Raw genomic sequence first — 22,978 nt, 5'->3', positions numbered from 1 at the left:
CTTTAAAAGTGGAAACTAGTGCTTTCCAAATTTGATCTTTTAGATGATTGTGAAGGTGTTGTCATTGGCATAAAATGTTCAGATCACTACAAATACTCAGTCAAGATTGAACTTGGTTTAAAAATATACTTGTGATTGTCACTCTACTCTAGCAAACCTATCTTAGGGGACAAAAAGGTAGATTTTTGGGACTAGGAGGTTGGTTTTTCTTTATATCAAGAAAATATGATAATGGTTTTTTCCATATCACAACAAAATATGATTGTATCTTGAATCATACAAAGCATGACCAATAATGTGGGCTCTATCTACACATGATATTTATACATTCTCTAATATCCCATAGAGGTTAAATAAATACTCTTTGAATATGAAGGCATAGCATTACTCACAGTCCATGACTCCTTTACACATCTGCACAAATCTTATAATAAGCATAAAGCATTATAATGGTTAATAAATTTGAAGTAAGGTAAAAAAAAGTTTTTCTATGTTTGTGGAGGCATAAAAGATTTTATATATCCTTGATGACTAAATGATAGTCTTCTTTGTAAGGTTATAGTTGATTACAAATGGATAAAACATATTCAAAGGTGCTTGCATTAGCCAAACAAGTAAAGTCTTTTTACCATTGTGATAATAATAATTAGGAGAAGCATGATAAGAAACAATATCATAATGCCTTTAGTGGTTTTCAAAAGTTTTTTCAAGCTATGAAAGGGGAGAAGTTCACAAAGCAAGCTTTTGATGTCGTGATTTAATCTAGCTGCCAAACGGAAGATTTTTTGTATTGCACTAAAAATGAGTTTTATGGTTATTAAATACACTTAAAGAGATGTTAGTAATATAATTCAACTTGATAGATGGATTAAAAATTATCCTATTATGGTTTTGTTAAATTTTAGAAGTACAAATATGCGTATTTCAAATGGATTAGTATAGAAACTTAGATTTCAAAGACTAAGGTTCCATTTTATTCATTTTATGATGTTATGACAACCATACAGCATTAGAATATTTCAGTGGAGGTGGATATAATATTGGAGGGCATTCTCAAAAAGACTTATTACTTAGTGGATTTGCATTGTTATAATATTATCTTGGGAATGACTTAATTTGCTAAGTTTAATGCTAACATAGATTTAGTCTTTTATATTGTTAAGCACTCATGATAATATTAAAGTGACTCTCATTGATTGTGTGTTGCAAATATAATTTTAGGTATTGAAAGATACTTGTCGGCTAATCCTTACAAATACTCTTTCTTTATTGCCATGATGGCAAAATGTCAATACAATTGGTTCCCTTTATCGTTCCCACTTGAGCTAATTGAGAAACTAGTCAATGACTTTGCGGTTAAATTAGATAAATATAAGGTAGGAACCTTATATGTTTCTTGCTGAGTATACTCAATTTGGTTTGAAAAACTCATGTCATTAGCTTGCATTTACTAGTATTAAGAACCCCCATGATATTGAGATTGATCTCTCAATATTTGCTAAATAATAACTTACTATCTGCCAAACACCCTCATTATCATGCCCTTTGTAGTGGTTTCATTTCGTTCTATTGGCTAATTATGGAAAGTGTTTAAATTTGCTAATTTGGCATATCTATGAAATGGAGACATTAGCTTGAACACAATGGTATTGGTTCTATATCCAAATTTGTAACTTAGCATTATTGCATATTTAGTAAGTTTTGAGTTAGTCCCAGTATTAAAGGAGGTTTAGGTGAAAGCCCAAAGTACGGGTGGTCTTGGACTACCCATAAGACAAAGGTGAATGGACATAACCTTATTATAATGGGATGATATGTTAATGGTACCTTTGGGTGTTTGTCATAGGATCAGACACATAGAACACTTGGGCCAAATATAAAGGCTGAGTGGTATAGATGCCATTCACGGGGCTAGTATGTCCCCAAGTCAAGATTGAGACTTATGGAGGTGGTGAGTGAGACTCCCTTAAGTGCTCAAAGGTGTGGTTAAATGACTAAAATAGAATGGAAAATTTAATCACTTACACAAGTATTTATATGGGTGCTAATGTTATTTATGAAAAAGAAAGATGGCTCTATGCACATGTGTATAGATTATCAGTTGTTCAACAAGTATATAAAAAAGAACAAGTACCCTAGGTTAGGAAATGCAAAATACTTTTTGAGAATTGACCTAAGATCAGAATACTACCAAATTATAGAGGAAGATGTCGAGAAGACAACATGTTAAATGAGGTATGGAAGCTTTGAGTTTCTGGTGATCACATGAGATCTAGTTGAGGAATTTTTGCAAGATAGAACTCTATATACTTATGTAAAGAACAATTAAAGTACTTCTTTGTGAGATGGAGCAATATCATATGTTGGGATCAGAAGGTATGCCAAACGTAAGCTAATTAATATGGGTTTAGCTAGGTCAACTAGGCGTAGAGAACTACACCCAACTCCCCAAGGGGATCTCGAATCTATAAATATATTCTACAGAGGTTAAGTTTGAGTTCCAACCCTTTAGTAAAGCAAGGCTGGATTCAAGTCCCAACCCTCTACTAGCGTGAGGTGAGGCGAGGGGTATAAGGACACCTATATCTCATTATCATAGGCTCTTAGTTGAGGAGGCTGATTTAAGAACATATTTAATTGAGGGGATGCCCTTGGAGACATGGTCAACAAGTTGTAGGATTAAATAAAAATGTTTGATATGGGCATCGAACATTTTCTATGGGTGGTGGAGTTGTAGAGAACTAACTCCTTAAGGTGTCATAAACTAAAGGATCCTTGAAATCAAGACTAGAATGATAAAGAGTTCATTGGATGAGACCGAATTCAAGACCGAGTTTGAGAAGACCAAGTCTAAGACCAAGTTTGAGAGTGAGTTTGAAATTTGAGATTGAGTCCAAGATCTGAAATTGGGTCTGAGACTGAGTCCAAGATTGAGTACAAGATAAAGTCTATAACTAAATCTGAGGTTGAGTCCGAGACTAATCTGAGATTGAATCCAAGTTCGAGATCGAATTTGAGACCGAGTCTAAGTACTAATATAGATCATAGGGTGAAAGCCCAAAGTGATTGTCTTTTATAAGGGGGGGGGGGCTAAAAGAAGTTCCAAAAGTATAGTAGGGATAAAGAGGTCCAGAAACCACTTTTGAAAGAACTTTTTAGTTGTGCTTCCAAATTAATTTGAAGTTAGAACTGAGGGTTGGGGGCCTTAGGTGGGAGTGAGCATAGACTCAAGTGGTGCTAAAGAGGTCACCCAAGGAGGTGCTCAAGAGCAACTCCCACTTCCAAAAAGGAAACCAACTATAATGTTCTTGAATTAGGTGGAATGGTATTTCATTTGAATACTATGTGGCTTATTAGTCCTCACTCCTTCTTAGGGGCTTGGACCTTCCCTTTGGGACAGAAGTGGGGGAGTAAGGGTATCCATACTGGGCCGTTAGACTACAATATCTCACCCCTAAGTCTTAAAGCAAGAAGTGCATCCAAAGCTTGGGATTTAGAGGGTCTTATGATCAAGTTTTGTTATACCAAAGGAGGTTAAAAACTTAGAGGCTTGATGTGCTTGGCTACTTGTACTTGTAGGGAGTGTAGCCAAACTTTAAGTCTAGTCTAACCCAAGGAGGGGGATTAGGAGAGAATTTGGGTTGGATGGCTAACACTTCATTGCTTGTGTAGTGATTAGTTGAAACCAAGTAAGACCAAATAGGAGCTGATACAATAAGCAAGAACCTTGACAAGGGAACTTAACTAACTTAACTTAACGAGGCTAAGGTAGTAATGGTTGGATAGACAATAAGCTAGCAAATTAGAAATAAAAAATTTATATCTTACAATTATATGATGGGAAAGTTTTCAACCAAAAATATTATACTCAAAGTTGAAATATATGTATATATAAGGTATATATATACAAAACCATCCCCCTATACCTCTACATTTACCACTTTACAATTCTATAATCATCTTTTCTCTATGACCTAATATTTGAAATCAAAGTAAAAAATAAGTTAAACTAAATCCTTTCATAACTATTCTCTCCTTTTATATCTTATATTCATTTTATTACCTTACTCTATCACAAACTTTATCTTCCAGCATCTTTATAGAATGAAATGTTATATTTTATTGTTGATATGATAAAATATTGGTGTATTAAAGGTGGTAGATTTAAATGACCATTGTTGAATGTATAACAAAACTCTTTACAAGGTTGGAAGGTATACTTAAATGTAGAAGTTATATAAAATATGATCTAAGGACTATATAAAGAGAAACCTTTCACAACACAAAGCATTAAAGTATGGAGTGTAGAGTGATTCTAGGTTAAATTTACTCTTCTAGTTTTGTAATAATATTTCTTTGAGTTCTACTTTCTTGTAAAATATAAAAATTATAAGTTAGTGGAAATTTTTTTCCTCTCTCTTTCTCTCAAAGCACAAAGCATGTAGAGTTGGTGCATTACTAGCCACCAGCTTTGGATACAATAACTTTATGATGGCATGGAAAAAGATTATAGAATTAGTGGGATTTTTGTCAATTCCTTTACCAAAAGATTTATTCTCAATTCTATAAAATCCCTCTAAAGAAGCATATGGTAAGGATTTTTATGGATAGATGATATTCGGTGATTATATGAAAAACATTAATGGATCCTAGAGAGTACTCAAAGGAGTATGAGGCATGGATCATAAAGGAAATCATCTAGAGTCTTGTTATGAAGAAATTAAATTTAGAGTTTCTTTTCCTCCTTTGTCATTAATTAATCGTGAAAGTTATAGCATTGATAACTTGTTCTCCCTCTCATCTCTATACTCTCTTCTTTACAAGATAGTTTGAAGTGAGAGTTAAGCTTAAAGAGGTTGGTTTGTGCATGGTTTTTTCAATATTATTCCCTTTGCAATCAATTACACATATCTAAAGAATTAAATGATTGTATCCTTGTAAAGAACATGTCAAATTTTTATTTATAGTGTATTTTTCTGATAAATATGTCCTACCATTTGCAAAATTAAAGTAATTGGAATCTAGAAAGCACCATTGATCATGACTGTTAATTTTTAGGGTTTTACGGCTAAGGTTTGAGCAAGGAAGGGCGAGAGAAAGGTGTATTTAAATAAGGAAGGGCAAGAGAAAGACATATTTAAGTAAGGAAGAGCAAAAGAAAAGCATTTTAATTTTGTAATGTGTTTCAAGACGTTCCTCAATCAATATATATTGCTTCTTCATGTCCCCATCTATTGCTCCTAACTCGCTAGTAATTCATGACTCATAGCTTGTGGCTTGTAGCTTGCTTGCTTTTGTGGGATGAGAGATTTATGAACTTATGTCTCTTCAACTTCTTTGTTTCATTAGAGTTTATTTTCTTGATTTTTGTTTTCTCTTAAACAATAAAAGGGATGGAGATGTCAATTCTCATACAAACTAACATCTTCTAGTTTTTTTTGTTTTTTTTTTGTTCACCCATTTCCACCACATTGTTTCTTTTTTTCTTCCTTGTTAAAGGGGTGGGAAAGATTGGTTTTTGCGTGAACCAACATTTCCCCACCTTTTTTTTTTCTAGAGGTAAACTTTCCTAGTGTTTTTTTATTGCTAGGGGTGAGATTTTTATATTTTAGGAAATAGGGAGAGATAGAAACATTAGTTCTTGTGTAAACTAACATCAAAGTTTTATCTTCATTTTAAAGACTTGATGGTGCATTTCTTGTGAAAATGGGAAGGTGGAAGATATCGGTTCTTATGCAAATGACCTCTCTTCCATATTTATATCATCTTTGAGCTTAGAGACACATAATAAATGGTTAATAAACCTCTTGGAAGAGTTAAAACAATGAAAGAATTAGGGAGTGCTCAAGGATGATAATAATTTTTGTCTTTAGTGTTAGAAGTAAGCTTGGATTGCTAAAATTTTAGAGTTTATATCAAATGAAGTATTCTAAACTATCTTTTCTTAAATGATTGTACATTATCAAACCTTGAGAATGTTCATGAATACTTCAAAAAGATCAAGAGTTAATACATGATTAAAGTATTTAGAATAGTAACTGTAGACAGCAATGGTGCTTAGATGTAGGATTCATATATCTAATTTCCAAGCAACTTGCTTTCAAATAAGTTTTTATCTTTTTATAACCATTCAGTACTGAATTACATTTTATGGGTTTTTTTCTTTGAGGTCTATCACATTTTCATCCTCTTTGTTTTACTTGTTTATATAGTATTTGATATATTACATGGCTTTCTAGTGTTTATTTTCTTTCTTATGTTTTTTTTATTTTCCCAAATGAATTTTTTTTAAAAAACTCTATAGAGTAGAGAGAGACACCATTTGGATCCAAATGGTTTCTCTGTTTATTAGAGAAAAACTATTGGGATCAAATTGTTTCTCTCTCTACTATATATAGTCTTCAAAACTTATTGGTTGTATATTTTTTGGTATCAAATATTATTACAGGTATAGCCATTTACTCCTATTGCTCTTACTCCTACTCCTACACCCTAGTTGCAGCTAGGGCATATTGAGAAAGAGAGGGAATATTCTAAATGGTTGTATAAAAGTTCTATAAAGGTGAAATATCAAAAGTTCTACATTTTGTGTCATAAGCTAGAGCATATACAGAGAGAGCTTAAGACATAAATAGAGCCATAAAGAGGAAAAGAGTCGAGGTGCCACACCTCATATGGTGAACTTAGCGTGACACGTACTTTCTTCCTTTTTGGAACATTTCTTGACTAATGGAGAGGATTTATGAGATTTGAAGTGAAGATTATAGAGAGGGATAGGTTAGGCACAATAGAATTCACCCCTATAGAGAGATCTTTGAGTGTGGAAGCGAGATTTCATCTTCTTTTAGCTATAACGCGCAACGCAAGTTGCCAATCGGATTTTCTCCCTTGTCTTTGATCCATTTGAAGCACTCTTTCTTTAGGTGTGTAAATCTCAAGCTCCTGTTTCCAATGAATATAAATGCTTATGATTTGGGGGAGGGATGCAAGAGTTTTTGCAATTTTATTCTTGCAGTTTTCATTCCTCTTTCTACACACATATTTTTTCATTCTAAGCTCAAATCCTAGGGAGAGATTGTACCAATTTGTTATATGGGCTCCTCGATTTTGCTAAGAGCTATCCAAGGAATGGTTTTTTGGAAGTCGATTCACTGGGAGCCATAACATGCATGCATTTTTCTTTCAGCACACAAACACAATTTGGTATGAAAGTTTTGCACAGTGTGAATTCTCTCCATTTTGTTCATCTTTGTAAGATTTTTCTTTTGAGTGGTTTTAAGACATAGATAAAACTGCCCATTATCCTAATTTGTTCATTTCCATCATTTCTTGTAAATCACGCTTTAGTTTCTTTCTTCCCTATATTATGGCAATTTTTGAGTATCAATTTCTTAAACATCTAAAGTCGATTTTCACTACCATTTTTTGCATCATGTGCGTCTTATTTTACTCTTTCTTTTATGTTATAACCTCAATATTTTCATGAAGTTTTGAGCCAAATCCAAATTATTTTATTTGGCATTGTGTGACAAACAAAGTTGCATGCTCTTTAGCACACAAAGTTGTTGCCTTTTTTATAATTTCTTGCATTAGGATTATAGATCTTTTTGTGATCTATCATTCTCAAGTTAAATCATCTTGTTTAGTGCCTAATCCCATGAGATTTTTCTGTTTTTCCTCTAGGTTTCATCCTTGTTTGAGCATGATCATTGTTCATGAGAGTTTTTCTCCTATCTTGCACTTGGTTTTTGCAAATCTTTTGCATGAGAAAGACAATCTAATTTTTTAGGCCAACATTGAACCACTTTCCAAGTGGTTGCATTCATCATAACAAGAGTTCTCAATAGAAAAGCACAACACTAGTTTCTTTTGACGATATCATTTTTACGTTTGTTGGAATTTTATTTTTGGATTTTGTGATGTTTACGACCATTTATTTTGGTTATGAGATTTTCTTAGAGCATTTGGGGGACGATTCAACTTTCTTGATTGGGTGCATCACTTTGTAGTGTTAACTATGTTTGGGAGCATATTCTTTCAAAAACACCTTCTTAAAGTCTTTAAAGGATGTGAGTTCCAACAATTGTTGAGTTTTGTATACAATTTTCACTTAATACCACCACTTCTCTGCTTTCCCTTTAAAGTGGTATATGGCATTGAAAATAATTTGAAACTTGAATTCCTCACCCATGAAATACTCCTCCACCTTATCCAACTAACTAATCACTTCATCAATAAATACTAGAATTTGCATCTTTTCAAAAAGCTTGTCAACTCCATGAATTTGTTGAACATAGATAGCTACTATTTTTTCAGAAAAGCTGAGGCCGATATCACATTATCAAATTCCTTAGTCAGATTGTCATTAGTTTAGGAGTTATTCTCTTGCCCATCCAAATTGTCTTCTTGACTATTGATCATCATCTTGATCAAAGCATTTGGATGAACCCCTTCAACCACCAAATTAATCTCCATGTTCACATGCTTCTCATGGGTTGTACCCATCTCCATATCTAAACACAAATCCTTTTGGACCTTTTTATTGAATCCATTAATCACTTCTAGGCAAGACATTTTAAAAGCAGTGATAGGAATATGAACCATTCTAGCACAAAAGATAGAAAAGTATATGACTTTGATACCAATATAACCTACTCTAGTGTACATACTCACCACCCAACTATATAAGCATTGTAACTTGACCCTTGACCTATACCCTCATATACTCATGCCATAACTATTTTTGGTTACTAATTAGTTTCTATCCAAACTAACTTTTAATTTATTATCCAAGTTCTAAAACATTCTGTAACTGTCATGAAATATTCCTTCAAATATTCTTGACTAGTTAAAGATGATGGATGATGAGTTCGATGACATCATTTTTGACAACACCAAATTTTTGCTGCAAGAGATCACAACATCATTGATGAATTCTTATGGTTTTCATAACCCTTATTTAATAAAAACATCAAAGCCTAAACCTTACTAATATAAGTTGATGTGGATTACTACATAATGGCATATAAAGAATTCATATGTGGTGCTAATGTATACAAAACCATGCAAAGTTGGCATGCATGTTCTGAAAAGAAAGTAGTGTCTAAAGATTATTTTGTAAGTCACACATGTGTTTAAATAATTCAAACACATATATATATTAAATGGATTTATCTTTTAATATAATTGAATTGTATGCCACATCACCCACTCTATGTAGGACTTCACTCTTGGAAGATGTACCTCCCCCAAAAACATACTATCATAGTTTGAATTCCATATCTACTTTGTTAAATTAATCCATTGCTCTGGAATTGGAGCTTCTTTAATGAGTTTTAAATTACTCTTACTCTAGATTGTTTCAGATGTAATTGAACTTTTATATTGAATCAAAAGCATTTTATATTAATAAAACTCAGAAACTAAGTCCTGAAATCAGTTTCTGAAATCATTCTCATTCTCTAGAGAGTCTAAATGATTTAAATGATAAGCACTTTCCTTGGTAAGATGTTGAAGGGGATGCCATTTGATAGATGATTTGTTTGCCTCATTGCAGTGGGAAGTCTAGCACTAGTGTTTAATAAAGATCTCTAAATATTGAATTTCAATTACATTCCCAAGCTAGCATCTATTATGGGAGTGATTTATTTTTAATCCTAATAGTTAATCTAAACAAGCCTATAATCTTGCCTCTTGTAGCCTTATTGGGATGTTGATAAGAAGAAGTAAATCTTTTCAACTGTGAGTCAATTCAAGCTTAGGAAGTACTAGCAATTGAAAGAGTTGCATGAGCATAAAACAATTGGTAGGCTGAGAACCAAGTTTTCTAATTATCTTATTATAATGTCATTAGCAGTTCCATCAGAATCTTATTTATATATTTATATTAATTTTATCATTTAAGACATAAACTTTACCTTTGTATAAGCATTATGATCTTTTTCTATTTAACTCAAAATAAACGAATGATTGGACCAAAAGTAGAATTGAAAATCATATTAAAGAAATAAGTAATCACTAAAATAATGTGAATCTAATGAATGAGGAAACATGACGCCCCATATTGTGCAAGCTCAAACGGGCACTCGACCCTGTCCCATTTGACAAGCTCACCTCCACTCGCAGCTCGACACAAGAGAACTTTGACCCTCCCGGAGGGATTCAAAGGATCCAACGAGCACGAGCACGCGTACACCTGATCCTTCCCACACGCAGCCGCCAATACCATGAGCTCCGCCGTGGCATTCCCATCCTCGCCCGGACGGTCGGAGCACGCAATTTTGCCATCGATCGTCCTCCACTGATTGCTCGAGCATCGATTCAGGAGCCCCCCTAGCACCGATCTATGCACCGACTGCAAGATCCCGGACTGGATCTCCCAAGAATATCCAGGAAGAATCCCCGGCGTCTGGAAATCCTCGATCGTCTCCCAGCTCTTGGCTCCAATCGATATCGCGTCGGCGGAGCTGACCCAAAAGGTAGATTGATCGTCGTCAAGCTCGCACGATTTCTCGACGCTGCTGTATCCACCCACGACGCAAATCCGCCCGCCAATCACGCCCCCATTGCACTCTGTTCTTGGGACGTTTAGATCTGGGAGAGGTTCCCAGCGATTGGCGCAAACATCGTAAATCTCAGCGCTCGCGAGTGTGAGAACCTCGTCGCCCTGTCCACCGGCAACCACGATCTTCCCCCCGACCGCGATACACGCGAATGCCGACCGGGGAGTTGCCATTGGCGCGCATCTTTGCCAGGTTCGTCGACCACATCCTCGGGTCAAATCCAGTACAAACACGTCCGGAAGAAACTCCCAGCTGCGAGGATCGCGGCCGCCGAGCACGAAGAGCTTGGAATCCACGCACACGCATCGCCCGGAGAGTGGCGCGCCGCAAGAGAGCCCCGGGATTGACGGAAGAATCTCCCAGCCGCTGGAGTGCCCCGGCGCCTGGATGGAGATCGCGAAGAATGGATAGCCGCGGGATTGTTGATCGCGCTTGGGTCGCTTGGAAGAGGCCGGATGAATGCAGCCCAGCAGCCGGGGGCGGCGATCGAGAGAGGCAGTGGCGTTCTTGGCGGTTTCCTGGATCGCTGCGAGCCATCCTCTGCTAACCCTGATCGCCGAGGAGAAATCCCACCAGGAGATCCGAGAGAGGACGCGCTGTATCACCAAATGATCGGGCAGCCCTGGGATGAGATCAACGCCATCAAGGTCCTTGAATGCCGAGTTCCAATCCATCTTGAATTGGGCTCTGGGCGATCGAGAGAACGAAAAAAAAGAGAGAACTTTAAGAACTAGAGCGAAGAATGGAGGAATGAAGAAAGAATTGAATGACTCTTTTATCGCTTGCTTTGGGTAAGAAATTCCTCTGCCTCCACCCCAGTAAGAATGTGAGGAAAGAGACACATCGATCGATCGATGGGCTGTAAAGATGGAAGAAAAAAGCCGCCCCAATACCCAGAGAGTTTGGTCGAGCGGGATAATGAAGGAAAAAGGAGAGGAACTCTGCGCGCTGACCTAACGATGCCCGTGATTGATAAGCGCAATCTCCTCCCGCAGACTTTGCTGATCGATCGCAGCGCGCCCACTGAGATACTGCGAAGATTCCCCTGGCCTGCGCCAGCGATTCCCAGAAAATTCCCAGGATTGCCCACCCCTTTCACGCTAGCGGATCGATCCAGCCCTAAATTTCTCTTTCCCACTCGTACCTAGGAGTGTCAGTTGTTTCATTCCATTCATGCAAAGATCGCCCGGCGCCAAGAAAATCAGTGCTTTCCTCTCTTTAATGTGGCCCTGCGAAAAGCATGTACTTCACTGTGGCTTTGATAAACCACTTTTCTTCCTTGTCGCCTTCCCGCCCGCCACGTGTCCTACCAGTTTCATAAAATCAAGGGGTTAACGGGTACGAGGGGTGCGGGGTTCGATTCCTGGCCGTGACTGGGGATTTTTAGGGTTTGATGAGCGATGCAGGGCATTTTCGCCAGGGACGCCAGGCGCAAGCTCTGCGCGGCACTCTATCAGCAGCACCACCACAGGCTGGCGCCGGTGGCAGCGGCGCTCGATCAGGTCAGGGAAATCTCCAGCTTGTCCGTCGATGAGGGCTTGGCAGCGGCTCCCCCGGCTGCCAAGAGTTTTGATCTCGCGTATGGCAAGCCTCCCGCTGCGTTTAGTGCTGCTTGGGATGGAATGCGGCACTATGGGAGGTGCTACTGGGAATTGTCCAAAGCCCGACTCAGGTAAAGATGGTTTTTTTTTGGACTTTCGTTTCTCAAAACTCACGAAGTTTTTGTAGCATACTCGTGGTGATGACCTCAGGTGCTGGATTTGTGCTGGGAAGTGGAAGCGTAATCGACGTGCCATGCTTGGGATGGACTTGTCTGGGGACGATGCTTGCCGCAGCATCGGCAAACTCGTTTAATCAGGTTCGCCACCTTTAGCTTTTGTTTTTTCTCTTTGGATCTTTTTTTTTTTTCCGGTTTTCTTCACTCATGTTTAATGGGCTTGACAGATTCTTGAAGTGACCAATGACTCGAATATGAAGCGGACAATGAGAAGGCCACTTCCATCAGGACGTATAAGCATGGAGCACGCGCTGGCATGGGCTGGTACCAGCGGGAGCGTGGGTATTAGCTTGCTAGCTTACCAGGTGTGAAGTGACTATTGCCTCTCACTTGCTTTACTGAGGACCTTAGCGATTGGAATCTTGCAGACAAACGCGACAGTCGCAGCTCTCGGTGCCGGGAACATTTTGCTCTACACACTGGCCTACACACCAATGAAGCAACTGCATCCGGCAAATACGTGGATTGGAGCAATTGTAGGAGCTGTTCCTCCACTTATGGGGTAATCTCTTGCTGTAAGTTTAGTCTTTGTAGTATAGCTTGTTTGAGATTCAGTAGCCAAAGGTTCAAAGCTAAGACGAAATATCTGACTGCAGGTGGGCTGCCGCAAGCGGCCATCTCGATCCGGGCGCTTGGGTGTTAGCCTCCGCTCTGTACTTTTGGCAGCTCCCGCATTTCATGGCACTGTCGTTTATGTGCAGCAAAGACTATTTGGCTGGAGGGTAAGGGATTTTTAACTTTAAATTTCGATTCTCACCTCATGCTTGTGCAGGTACAAAATGGTGTCTGGACCAAAAGCTGCTCTTATCGCTCTGAGAAATTGCGCGTATCTCCTTCCTGTTGGCTTTATTGCTCACTATGGTAAAGCTGATTCTGGTCCCGATTCGAGTACTGACCTCCGTTTCGCAGCGGGTGTGACGTCTGGATTTTTTGGACCAGAGGCAGCGATCTTGACTGCTGGAATGGGAACCACTGCAGCCCTTTTTTACCGGGACCCCACTCTGCAACGAGCCAGGCATATGTTTCGGGCAAGTCTTCTGTATTTGCCGGCGTTGATGTTTGCGATGCTTTTGCACCGTGTTCCCAACCGTAACACAGCAAAAGAGTCGCTTGATAACACGGCTCCTTCCGGAAACGAGACAAGTTTAGAGGCCGTCAATGACGCGTTACTTGAGACAAGCGGAAGTGAAAGGCTCGAAAAGAAGAAGTCAAAGCGCTCAAATCCAGAGGACTACACTCGACCTCCGATTGCTTACGCATCTGCAGCTCCCTTTCCGTTCCTTCCAGTGCCTTACTTCCGTTAAAGCTTGCCGAGAGAGAGTCAACTTCCATCACCAGGTTTTGCTACTGCCAGGTTCAATAAGTACTCGAGAAGATAAAGAGGTTCTTGTTGAGTTGTGCTATTTGTAACTAATACACTGGCTTTTCTTTTGTTTTCGCTAGCTTCTTCATTTTGTGAGGGGAGTCGGAAGCTAAACATCTGTGGCTTACAGGCAAGAGACTCTACTTGTGAACCCGGGCTACCATTCCAAAGCTGTGCATCCTCTTCTTGTCCTTGGAGCCCGCATGGGTGAGCACCAGGCTGTGAGTGTGGCCGTGAAGATGGTAAAGCCTGCAACCTTTCTGCCTGGTCTGGCATTTGATGGTAGTGTTGGTTTTAACGTCGACTGTGGTGTCTATCATGTAGGGGGAGAAGACGTAAACGTTGTGCTCGTACTCGTAAATGATCTTGGAATCGTGACACTTGGTGGCGTCACGGCAATTCCTCTGCCCGTCGTGCGTCATGCTGGTAAGCGTGATAATGTAGACAGTGGGATCAACGTAGACTTCCAAGTTTCCAGGGGCGTAGCGGTGCTCGATGTTGTAGTAGTGCCAGTTATGGTAGCAGTGGGTGACTACCTTACAGGGGTGCTTCTCCAGGAGTTGTGGGAGATCGTGTTCTTGGGGTGGAGCGGCATTGAAAGACATGAAGTTCGTGACCCGGAACTTGTGAACTTCGACGTAGTATTGGTCGTCCGGGGTGAAGGAGAACTTCCAGTCGGCTCTTGCCGGTGGCCAGTCTTCCTCCTCTTCAACTACAGTGGTCATGCTCGCAGCGAAGAAAAAGAGATCCGAACGAGCGGGGAGAAACGGATCGAGAAAGAAAAGGAAGAAAAAAATGGCAAGTGATCGCTTTTGGTTCGCTGATGTCTCTTCGTGTGAAGAGATGGGCTGGATCAAAAGCGCTACCCGCTGGGAGCCAACCGGAAGGTCCCACGTTGCCAGTACTTGGAGCCAATCGAAAAGCTCCCACGCTGGCAGAATGACATGAGTCCGACGTGGATTTCCCGCCATTTTTTCGTTAGCTAGGGCGGAAGGGAGTAGGGTTTTAGCTGCCGCTCCGATGGAAGACGCCCCGGGCGATATCGACGAGAGGGAGAGGGAGCGGCGGCTCGTCAGTGACAGGGAGGGCACGCGCGTCGCGGATCTCTTCTACGAATTTCTCAACTCGTGAGTAGCGTGGCTGCATTCTTTCTTGTGATTCTTGTGTGCCTAGATCTCGCGAGTGACTTTCCTCGTGCATTCCTTGTGTTTCAAGGTTTTACGAGGACACCGGCATTTCTACTGAAAGCGAGGACCCGGATCGAGTGAAGAAGTACGAGTACGAGCTCGAGGTCATGCTGCACAAAGAATCGAGCACAATGTATGTGGATTTCACGCACGTAATGGCGCACAATGACGAGCTCCAGAGGTCGATCAGCGAGGAGTTTCTCAGGTACTGTGGGAGGATTTTGTTTCTCCTTTTTAGTTATGGATCTGTTTTGCAGGATGGAGCCATTTTTGAAAATGGCTGTTCGTAAGTTCGCAATGCGGCATAGGCCAGAGGGTATGAAATCGGAGCATGGAGTAAGAGATATCCAAATTGCGTTTCACAATCTTCCCAAAAAGCATAGGTCAGATGAATTGTTTTTGTTGGCCTTTAGTTCAAGTGGTCGTGTGTACTAGATTGAGGGAGCTTGGAACTTCGGAAGTTGGGAAGCTTGTCTCTGTAAGTGGAGTTGTCACCAGGACAAGCGAGGTTCGTCCCGAGTTGCTGTCGGGAGCGTTCAGATGTCTGGACTGCGGGGCCATCGTCCGAAACATTGAACAGCAGTTCAAGTATACTTTGGTATGCCAAAAAGTCGGCTTTTCAACTCACGCTCTAAAAGATGTGTCCTTGCAGCCATTGATTTGCTCCAATGCAACTTGCTCGAATCGCCAGAGGTTTTCCTTACTTCGCCAGGAGAGCAAGTTTGCGGACTGGCAAAAAGTCCGGATGCAGGAAAACTCCGGAGAGATTCCTGCAGGCTCCCTTCCTCGGTCGCTGGACATAATTTTGCGGCACGAAATTGTAGAGCAAGCAAGAGCTGGAGATAGGTGAGTTCCATTTCATTGACTCTGACGTTTACTTTCCACTCCACAGGTGCACGTTTACTGGTACGGTGGTTGTTATTCCGGACATTTTAGCACTGTCCGCGCCGGGAGATAGAGCAGAAGCTCGTAGAGAAGGTGCTTCGCAGAGAGGTGGTCCCTCTGAAGGTGTGCGGGGATTGAAAGCTCTAGGTGTTCGTGACCTCTCGTATCGGCTGGCTTTTATTGCAAATTGCGTACAGGTAATTCAGCTTTCGTCTCATATTGTCAGACGTATGGTAATATCAGTTTTTCAGGCCGATGACAGACAAAAGAGCATTGACTTGCGGGCTGGCAAAGGAGACGACGATGATGCTCCTGTGTATCTGGTATGCTTTCTCTTGAACTTGAGTTACTTACCTCCGGTTTTGTCTTTCAACAGCAAGAAGAGAAGGATAAGATTGAAGAGATGATGCATCTACCCCAGATATACGAACGCCTTGTGAATAGCATCGCACCGACAGTATTTGGCCATCAGGAAATAAAGAGAGCTATTTTGTTGATGCTTCTTGGTGGTGTCAACAAAAAAACACACGAAGGCATTAAACTTAGAGGCGACATCAATGTGTGCATTGTGGGGGATCCCAGCTGTGCAAAGTCTCAGTTTCTCAAGTAAGCTTTGAGTTACAATCTCGCAATTTTCATTTCAAATTTTTGAAGGTATGTTTCTGGCTTTCTGCCTCGTGCTGTATATACATCTGGAAAGTCTACATCTGCAGCTGGCTTAACTGCAAGCGTGGTAAAAGAACCAGAGACTGGAGAATTTTGTATTGAGGTATGCCTTTTGTGTGATTTTTTAATTTATGACACTTTCTATGTTGCAGGCTGGAGCTCTGATGCTTGCAGACAACGGTATTTGCTGCATTGACGAGTTTGACAAGATGGATATCAAGGACCAGGTTTGTTGTCTATATGCGAAGTCATTTCCGAAGGTCAATGGATCTGTTTTTGTAGGTAGCAATTCATGAAGCCATGGAGCAACAGACTATAAGTATCACGAAGGCTGGTATTCAGGCGACATTAAACGCGCGGACTTCTATTTTAGCTGCAGCGAATCCTGCAGGTGGACGCTACGATAAGTCGAAACCGCTGAAGGCAAGTAACGAGCTTGCAACCGGGATTTAGGCTGACGAACATTATTTCAGTACAACGTAAATCTTCCTCCTGCTATTCTTTCTCGGTTTGATCTGGTTCACGTTATGATAGACGATCCCGATGATGAGATCGATTACAACATAGCGAGACATATTGTTAGCGTCCATCAAAAACAGGAAGAGGCATTGTCACCGGAGTTTAGTACCGCCGAATTGCAGCGGTATATTGCGTATGGAAAATATCTGAAACCTGAGGTCTGGTTTATGTCACCTTAAGTCTTTAGCTTACGAACTTCAATTTTCAGCTCTCTCCTGAAGCAAGGGATGCACTAGTGGAAGCATACGTTGCTCTTAGGCATGGCGATGCAGTTCCGGGAAGTCAAGTTGCGTATCGCATTACTGTTCGGCAGCTAGAAGCATTAGTCAGGCTATCCGAAGCTCTAGCACGGTTGCACTGTGAGAATCAGGTACTAACTGTTTGGAACGTACTAGTTTTCATATCAGTCTTGCAGGTGCGGCCTGTCCACGTTAGGGAGGCTAAGCGGCTTCTTAGCACATCAATTATCAGGTCCGAGTTTGTGAGACGCTTTGACAAGTATTCTAACCGTCTGATCTACTGGCAGCGTCGATTCTCATGAGATCGATCTCGACGACGACGTGGGTGATGTTCGTGACGATCAGGACATACTAGAGCAAGTGCATATGAGACCGGGTATGCAAACTGGTGCCGCCGATGAATCAACGCCTGCAGCCATGGACACCGGAGAAGAAGGGCCATCAGGTAGTACTTTTCCGAAGTTTATGAAAATTTTCCTAACGTTCATGAAAAACAGCCGTCAAGGAAGAACTGGAAGAGGGGGAGGGAGACGAAGCTCAAAAAAAGAAAATGAAAGTCAGCTACGAGCAATTCCAGAAAATAACGCGCGCTCTTGTCCTGAGGTTGCGGCAGCACGAGGAGTCTCTTCAAGAAGGTGACAAGACACTTCTCCTCATAGCATCGAATTAAAAATCTCTCCGTTCACAGATGTTGGATTAGCTGGCATGAAGCAAAAAGATCTGGTGCAATGGTACCTGAACGAGCAAAACGCTAAGAACGTCTACAGCTCAGTAAACGAGCTCATCGAAGACATCAAGCGCTTGAGAGCAGTAATCCAGGTGAGCGAAGAACACCATTTTCAAGTTTCCTCCGATTCTCATCTCCTCCTTCGCAGCATTTGATAAATCGAGAAGGCGTGCTGATCGTCATAGATGATGGAACCGAGGCCGTAGAACAGGCTCTCAAAGCCGCGGAGGAAAGCGGTGTTCCTCTGGAGCGACGGCCATCGGCTATCGAAGAACGCGTTCTTGCCGTCAATCCAAACTATGAGCTGGATTGATCGAATCGCGTCAAGATCGCTGGAAAAAACAAAGGATCGAGCTTAAACTCTAGCAGAGAAAGAAGAAGAAGAAAAAGAGACCATTTCATTGTGCTTGGAGCAAAGAGAAAATCTCCAAAGCTCCATCGAGATAATCGTTAGCGCGTTTCTTGTGTGTACTATTTAACAAACTAAGTCTCCCTATACAACGAGGGCTACGTCAACGAACGAGAGACTAGGGTTTGGAGCGCCGAGCTTGCTCGGCGATCGATCGATACGATAGGTATGCAGATCCAAGGCGCTAGGTAGCTAGATCGAGGCGGCAGCTCCTGTTTGTGGAATTGGTTCCTGGGAAGCAGGCTTAGATTTTCCCGAGAATGGCAGCGTCAGAGGAGATGAGCTCCCTTTTCCCAATCTTTATTCTCTCCGTGCTGGGCCTGTTCGTGGTGCCGTGGACAATCTATCGGCTTGGCAGAGCTGCGAGGCGGCAGGGGAGGAATTTACACTGCCATTGCTCGCTTTGCGCGAAATCTCCCAAGTATCAAGTCTCGTTGTGGAGAAAGGTTGGTTTTCTTCTTCTCTCTTTTCTCTCTTTGTGTTAAATTCTTGTTCCAGTTGGGAAGGTTCTCGACATGCAGCAATATCACACTGGTTTTCTTGTGGATTTTGATGATCTTTCTGGTTTATTATATCAAGCTCAGCGCTCGTGAGGTAAAATTCTTGCTCTGTTTGCGTTTTCTCTTTTCATTTATCTTGGTCTTTGCAGTCGCAACCATTCGAGCCATTCTCGATTCTCGGTTTGGAGCCGAATGCATCGGATTCTGAGATAAAGAAAGCTTACCGAAGGCTGTCCGTGCAGTACCATCCGGACAAGAATCCGGATCCTGGTAACTTAAAATCTTATGCGCAAAGTTCCTCATCATGGTTTTATCTACGCGTTGCTTTCTGCAGAGGCCAATGCCTACTTTGTGGATTATATCTCAAAGGCGTATCAAGCGCTTACTGACCCAGTTGCTAGGGAGAATTTTGCGAAATGGGGGCATCCCGATGGCAGACAGGTTCGAAGTTTTTCGTAAGTTCTACTTTATAGTAACCTCGTCTTGTTTTACAGGGGCTCAAAATGGGAATAGCACTCCCGTGGTTTTTGCTCAATATCAACGGGGCAACTGGAGGAATTATACTTCTAGGACTGGTCGGTTTTGGAATTTTGCTACCGCTACTGATTGCGGTGGTCTATTTATCGCGATCTTCTAAGTACACTGGAAACTATATCATGCATCAAACGTTGTCAAGCTATTACTATCTTATGAAACCATCACTGGCTCCCAGGTAACGGATCTAGATGTAGTTTCATCGTTGACGCGTGCATGGCCTATGCAGCAAAGTGATGGATGTTCTCATCAGAGCTGCCGAGTTCGTGGAAATCCCGGTGCGTAGAAGTGATGAAGAGCCGTTGCAGAAGCTTTTTGTTGTAGTACGAAGCGAACTTAACCTTGATCCCAAGAATCTAAAGCAAGAACAGGCTAAGTTTTGGAAGCAGCATCCTGCTCTAGTCAAGGTAATAGTTTCGTTTTCTTAGTATCTTGGTTTTCATTACGTTGTGGCAGACGGAACTCCTATTGCTCGCACATTTAACAAGGAGCTCTGCGGACGTTCCAGCGGGCTTGGCGTCGGATTTTGCACGTATTATCCAGCTTACGCCACGCCTCCTTGAAGAGCTGATGAAGGTGACTTTGTTAAACCTCACTCTGTTGCAAGCAATTAATTTATTGCTGTTTGGTTTTTAGATGGCTTTGGCTGCGAGAAGTGCAAATGGTCATGGCTGGCTTCGGCCTGCTTTGGGAGTAATGGACTTGTCTCAAAGCTTCTTTCAGGTCTGTTTTCTATATTATCTGTATATTGGATATTTGAAGTACATTTTTCTTTCTCTGTCTCAGGCTGTGACTCTTAATTCCAGAAAGGGATCTGATCGAGCAAGCCTTATGGAAGGGAGTGCCGCATTCATGCAGCTCCCACACTTCGACGATTCCGTTCACAAGAAGCTCACTCGCAAGGTAGGGACTAGCCCATTCTACTTTTCACTGTGTGCTCTTTTTCGTTTGCAGAAAGTGCGAACTCTGCAAGAATTCCGGGACTTGAAAATGGACGAGCGTAAGGAACTCCTGTCAACCCTGGCCGGTTTCTCCCAAGGCCAGATCGTAGACGTGGAAGAAGTCCTGGACATGATACCCACCGTCACGATCGATGTCACTTGCGGGACTGAAGGAGAAGAGTTCGTCCAAGAAGGAGATGCCGTGACGATGCGAGCTTGGATATCAGTCAAGCGCGGCAATGGCCTCACAGCAGCCTACGCGCACACTCCCTACTACTCCAACGTCAAGGAGGAAGGATTCTGGGTGCTACTGGGAGACGCATCCGCGAACAGCGTCTGGGTACACAAGAGGATCACTTTCATGGACGAGGCAGCGGCCATATCATCGGCGTCAAAGGCAGCGCAAGAATCTCTGGAAGGGAAAGGTGCCGAGGAGTCGGAGGTGAAGAAGGCAGTGAGCGAGGCAGTGAAGAGAGTGAAGGAAGGCAGCAGGCTGGTGACGGGGATGTTTGAAGCGCCGGAGGAAGGGACGTATAACTTGACGGCGTTTTGCTTGTCAGACTGCTGGCTTGCGTGTGACAAGAAGGTGAGCGTGAAGCTCAGAGTGAGCAAGAAGGTCCGGCCAGCAGTGGCAACCAAGGCTCTGAGCGCTGCCGTGGACGAGGCCGACGAGGACGGGGTGGAAGACGAGGAGGAGATCGACGAGGAGGTTGTGGAAGACGAGAGTGGAAGCGAGTATAGTGAAGACGAGGAGGACACCAAGGGTGAGATGAATGGAGAGGACTCCAAGCATAAGTAATGGAAATGAAAGCTTTGCACCGTTTGAACAAGCTGGGATTGTCACTGCTCACTTTCTTTTGGTTGCTCTTCGCCTGTATAAGACGAGGACGCGAGGTGGAACGTATGGAACGTGGAAAACTTCCATGGTACCTCTAGTTGCTGCTGTGATATCTCGTAGGTAGTCGATTAGTTCCGCCTGGGCTTTGATTTGTAACTCCTGTACGATGGCTGGCTTAGAACAGCAAACAGAAGCTCTGGCTTTAGAGATCACCTGTTCTCGGCAGTGAAGTTTCAGATCGTTGAAAGAAGCTGCGAGCTGGTGTTCTCGATGCAATGAGCCAACTCTCAAGGGGCAGCTAATGCGCTCCTTGAGCCTTTCGGGTGCCACAGCCTTGGGAAAAGACCGCATGATGTAAGGAAGAGTGTTACGAAAAGCTACGTACCAGTTTGGAAGCGACGCATTCCTGACGCAGTGCCCCTATCAGTTTGTCGTCGCTATCACTCTTCGCTACCAGCAATCCCATCTTTGCTTTCACATTGTTCATCTGCAACATAACAACTAGTAGTGTTTTCTAAGCAAAATATCAGATTACCTCGTTCTCCAAAATGTTCCTTCTGGCAAGCACGCAATCAACCTTTTTCTTTGTTGTTAGCAGCTCCTCTCGCGTAGCCTGCCATGCGTGAGTTTAGTAGGAAACAGCTCTTGCGGCACACGCACAACTCACCAGAAAATTTTTAGCGAGCTCATCGATTTGTTTCTTGCAAGCATTCTCTTTCAAATCAAACACATGATTCTGGTCTTCCAATGCTCTCTCCCGGACTTTCTGTTCAAGTTCCACGACTTTGTCCTGTGTAAACTCAAAGTAAGAACAGAGAGAAACTTGATAAGTATCGTAGACCTTTAGCAGGGTAATCATTTGCGCCCGACCCTTCCAGAATTGGCCTTCTTCCAGGACCTGTAAAGACAAATAAATAAAAGAAGCCAGTCAGCCATATACAAGCGTTCACCTTAACAATGGGAACATTTCCAACTTCTCGTTGCAATGCGTGCTGTAACCTGGATAGTTCCGCAGAGGTCACAGCTTTGGCTCCTTGGACCTCCATAAGTTTTGCTGTTGCCTGCTTGCTTTGACTGAGAACACATACGCAGTTCGTAACAAGGAAAAAAAACCTGAATGAACTTGTCTCTGTATATATTTGATTCTTGGATGGATTTCTCCACCTCCGTGGGTTCCTCGGGAGGTCTTAGCTTTTCTTCTTCTTTCAGTTGAACAACCTGATACAGCAAAACACCATCCGGTTACCCACAGAAACAATCCTTTCTCACCTCTTTCTGGAGATAAGAAACATCTTTCTTTAATCGTCCCACCAGCAATCGCTCACGCTCTAAATTCTTCGCCATGCTTCCATTCTATAGAACAAACAAGCAAAGGACGATAAATAGAAAAAGAAAAACGAGAAAAGAAAAACCTTTTTCAAGAGCTCGATGATCTTGGCTTCCCTCACATTTTGGCTCTGTACGTGCATGAGTGTGTCGAGCATTTGCCTACAGTGAAAGAAAAATAAAAAGAGCTGTGAAGTTTTCAAATCGTTCTAAAGAAATATCAGACTTACTCCTCAGATTCTTATGGATTAAGCGAAATAAGCTCACTTGAGTTTGTCCGCCTCGGTCTTTCCAGCATCGGCCTTCTTCTGGAGCATTACCACTTCTTCATCGACCTAATCAACGCAATGGGCGATCAATATTACCACAGCTTCACAAATCCATACCTGAGGAGGCGGCGCTTCCACTGCCGCGGCCTGTCCTTCCTTTTGCTGCGCCGGATCGGCATTGGGGCCTCCTGGATCGCCAGGAGGGGCAGTGCTCACGCGCTTAGGCGCCATAAAAC

The 22,978-nt window shown here is 42.0% G+C and overlaps 5 protein-coding genes across 9 annotated transcripts; 3 read left to right on the top strand and 2 right to left on the bottom strand.

The window, feature by feature from the left end:
• Positions 1–9,981: 9,981 nt before the first annotated feature.
• LOC9647107 (F-box/kelch-repeat protein At1g80440) lies at positions 9,982–11,746 on the bottom strand. The gene has a single exon (XM_002961759.2). It carries the CDS (start codon positions 11,234–11,236, stop codon positions 10,034–10,036), a length of 1,203 nt encoding a protein of 400 aa, XP_002961805.1. The 5' UTR covers positions 11,237–11,746; the 3' UTR covers positions 9,982–10,033.
• Positions 11,747–11,922: 176 nt separating this feature from the next.
• On the top strand, positions 11,923–13,774 carry LOC9647106 (protoheme IX farnesyltransferase, mitochondrial). The gene is made up of 7 exons (XM_024687212.1): positions 11,923–12,234; positions 12,291–12,420; positions 12,507–12,644; positions 12,708–12,841; positions 12,936–13,061; positions 13,112–13,200; positions 13,249–13,774. Exons 1-7 carry the CDS (start codon positions 11,963–11,965, stop codon positions 13,641–13,643), a joined length of 1,284 nt encoding a protein of 427 aa, XP_024542980.1. The 5' UTR covers positions 11,923–11,962; the 3' UTR covers positions 13,644–13,774.
• A 919-nt stretch (positions 13,775–14,693) lies between these two features.
• LOC9646955 (DNA replication licensing factor MCM6) lies at positions 14,694–18,394 on the top strand. Of its 2 annotated transcripts, XM_024687151.1 has the most exons (18): positions 14,694–14,829; positions 14,918–15,094; positions 15,147–15,272; positions 15,325–15,487; positions 15,542–15,735; positions 15,782–15,971; positions 16,026–16,097; positions 16,151–16,380; positions 16,429–16,543; positions 16,593–16,667; positions 16,723–16,863; positions 16,914–17,117; positions 17,168–17,329; positions 17,375–17,430; positions 17,486–17,643; positions 17,696–17,833; positions 17,887–18,017; positions 18,074–18,394. In XM_024687151.1, the coding sequence occupies exons 1-18, from the start codon at positions 14,723–14,725 to the stop codon at positions 18,236–18,238; spliced, it is 2,604 nt and encodes an 867-aa protein (XP_024542919.1). In that variant the 5' UTR covers positions 14,694–14,722; the 3' UTR covers positions 18,239–18,394. The 2 variants fall into 2 exon arrangements, with proteins under 2 accessions (XP_024542919.1, XP_024542911.1); XM_024687143.1 differs by having other exon boundaries at positions 15,782–16,097.
• A 35-nt stretch (positions 18,395–18,429) lies between these two features.
• On the top strand, positions 18,430–21,139 carry LOC9629135 (dnaJ protein ERDJ2A). Its single transcript, XM_002962253.2, has 10 exons — positions 18,430–18,780; positions 18,833–18,928; positions 18,984–19,104; positions 19,169–19,275; positions 19,329–19,546; positions 19,598–19,775; positions 19,825–19,944; positions 20,005–20,091; positions 20,155–20,271; positions 20,323–21,139. Exons 1-10 carry the CDS (start codon positions 18,595–18,597, stop codon positions 21,106–21,108), a joined length of 2,016 nt encoding a protein of 671 aa, XP_002962299.1. The 5' UTR covers positions 18,430–18,594; the 3' UTR covers positions 21,109–21,139.
• On the bottom strand, positions 21,135–22,963 carry LOC9646954. 4 transcript variants are annotated; one of them, XM_024687252.1, is made up of 13 exons: positions 22,860–22,963; positions 22,704–22,808; positions 22,560–22,635; positions 22,417–22,500; positions 22,261–22,365; positions 22,098–22,208; positions 21,989–22,045; positions 21,815–21,937; positions 21,683–21,760; positions 21,533–21,634; positions 21,361–21,480; positions 21,240–21,306; positions 21,135–21,181 (listed from the first exon to the last, which is right to left on the bottom strand). In XM_024687252.1, exons 3-13 carry the CDS (start codon positions 22,629–22,631, stop codon positions 21,150–21,152), a joined length of 951 nt encoding a protein of 316 aa, XP_024543020.1. In that variant the 5' UTR covers positions 22,632–22,635; positions 22,704–22,808; positions 22,860–22,963; the 3' UTR covers positions 21,135–21,149. The 4 variants fall into 4 exon arrangements, with proteins under 4 accessions (XP_024543020.1, XP_024543008.1, XP_024543015.1 ...); XM_024687240.1 differs by having other exon boundaries at positions 21,240–21,480; XM_024687247.1 differs by having other exon boundaries at positions 21,135–21,306.
• Between the last annotated feature and the right edge of the window lie 15 nt (positions 22,964–22,978).

Source organism: Selaginella moellendorffii, unplaced genomic scaffold (assembly GCF_000143415.4).
Source record: "Selaginella moellendorffii unplaced genomic scaffold, v1.0 SELMOscaffold_1, whole genome shotgun sequence".
Classification (NCBI taxonomy): Eukaryota; Viridiplantae; Streptophyta; class Lycopodiopsida; order Selaginellales; family Selaginellaceae; genus Selaginella; species Selaginella moellendorffii.
This window is presented reverse-complemented; position numbering and strand designations above follow the sequence as displayed.

Bases quoted from the DNA above. Each gene is read 5' to 3' on its own strand.
- LOC9647107 (XM_002961759.2), bottom strand. From the start codon at position 11,236: ATGGATTGGAACTCGGCATTCAAGGACCTTGATGGCGTTGATCTCATC.
- LOC9647106 (XM_024687212.1), top strand. From the start codon at position 11,963: ATGCAGGGCATTTTCGCCAGGGACGCCAGGCGCAAGCTCTGCGCGGCA. The intron at 12,235-12,290 runs GTAAAGATGGTT...AAGTTTTTGTAG, and splicing joins TTGTCCAAAGCCCGACTCAG to CATACTCGTGGTGATGACCT. The intron at 12,421-12,506 runs GTTCGCCACCTT...TGGGCTTGACAG, and splicing joins CGGCAAACTCGTTTAATCAG to ATTCTTGAAGTGACCAATGA.
- LOC9646955 (XM_024687143.1), top strand. From the start codon at position 14,723: ATGGAAGACGCCCCGGGCGATATCGACGAGAGGGAGAGGGAGCGGCGG. The intron at 16,381-16,428 runs GTAAGCTTTGAG...AAATTTTTGAAG, and splicing joins GCAAAGTCTCAGTTTCTCAA to GTATGTTTCTGGCTTTCTGC. The intron at 17,834-17,886 runs GTGACAAGACAC...CTCCGTTCACAG, and splicing joins CGAGGAGTCTCTTCAAGAAG to ATGTTGGATTAGCTGGCATG.
- LOC9629135 (XM_002962253.2), top strand. From the start codon at position 18,595: ATGGCAGCGTCAGAGGAGATGAGCTCCCTTTTCCCAATCTTTATTCTC. The intron at 18,781-18,832 runs GTTGGTTTTCTT...TTCTTGTTCCAG, and splicing joins AAGTCTCGTTGTGGAGAAAG to TTGGGAAGGTTCTCGACATG. The intron at 19,945-20,004 runs GTGACTTTGTTA...TTTGGTTTTTAG, and splicing joins TCCTTGAAGAGCTGATGAAG to ATGGCTTTGGCTGCGAGAAG.
- LOC9646954 (XM_024687237.1), bottom strand. From the start codon at position 22,631: ATGCTCGACACACTCATGCACGTACAGAGCCAAAATGTGAGGGAAGCC. The intron at 22,501-22,559 runs GTTTTTCTTTTC...TTTGTTCTATAG, and splicing joins TCATCGAGCTCTTGAAAAAG to AATGGAAGCATGGCGAAGAA. The intron at 21,761-21,814 runs GTGAGTTGTGCG...CACGCATGGCAG, and splicing joins AGCTCGCTAAAAATTTTCTG to GCTACGCGAGAGGAGCTGCT.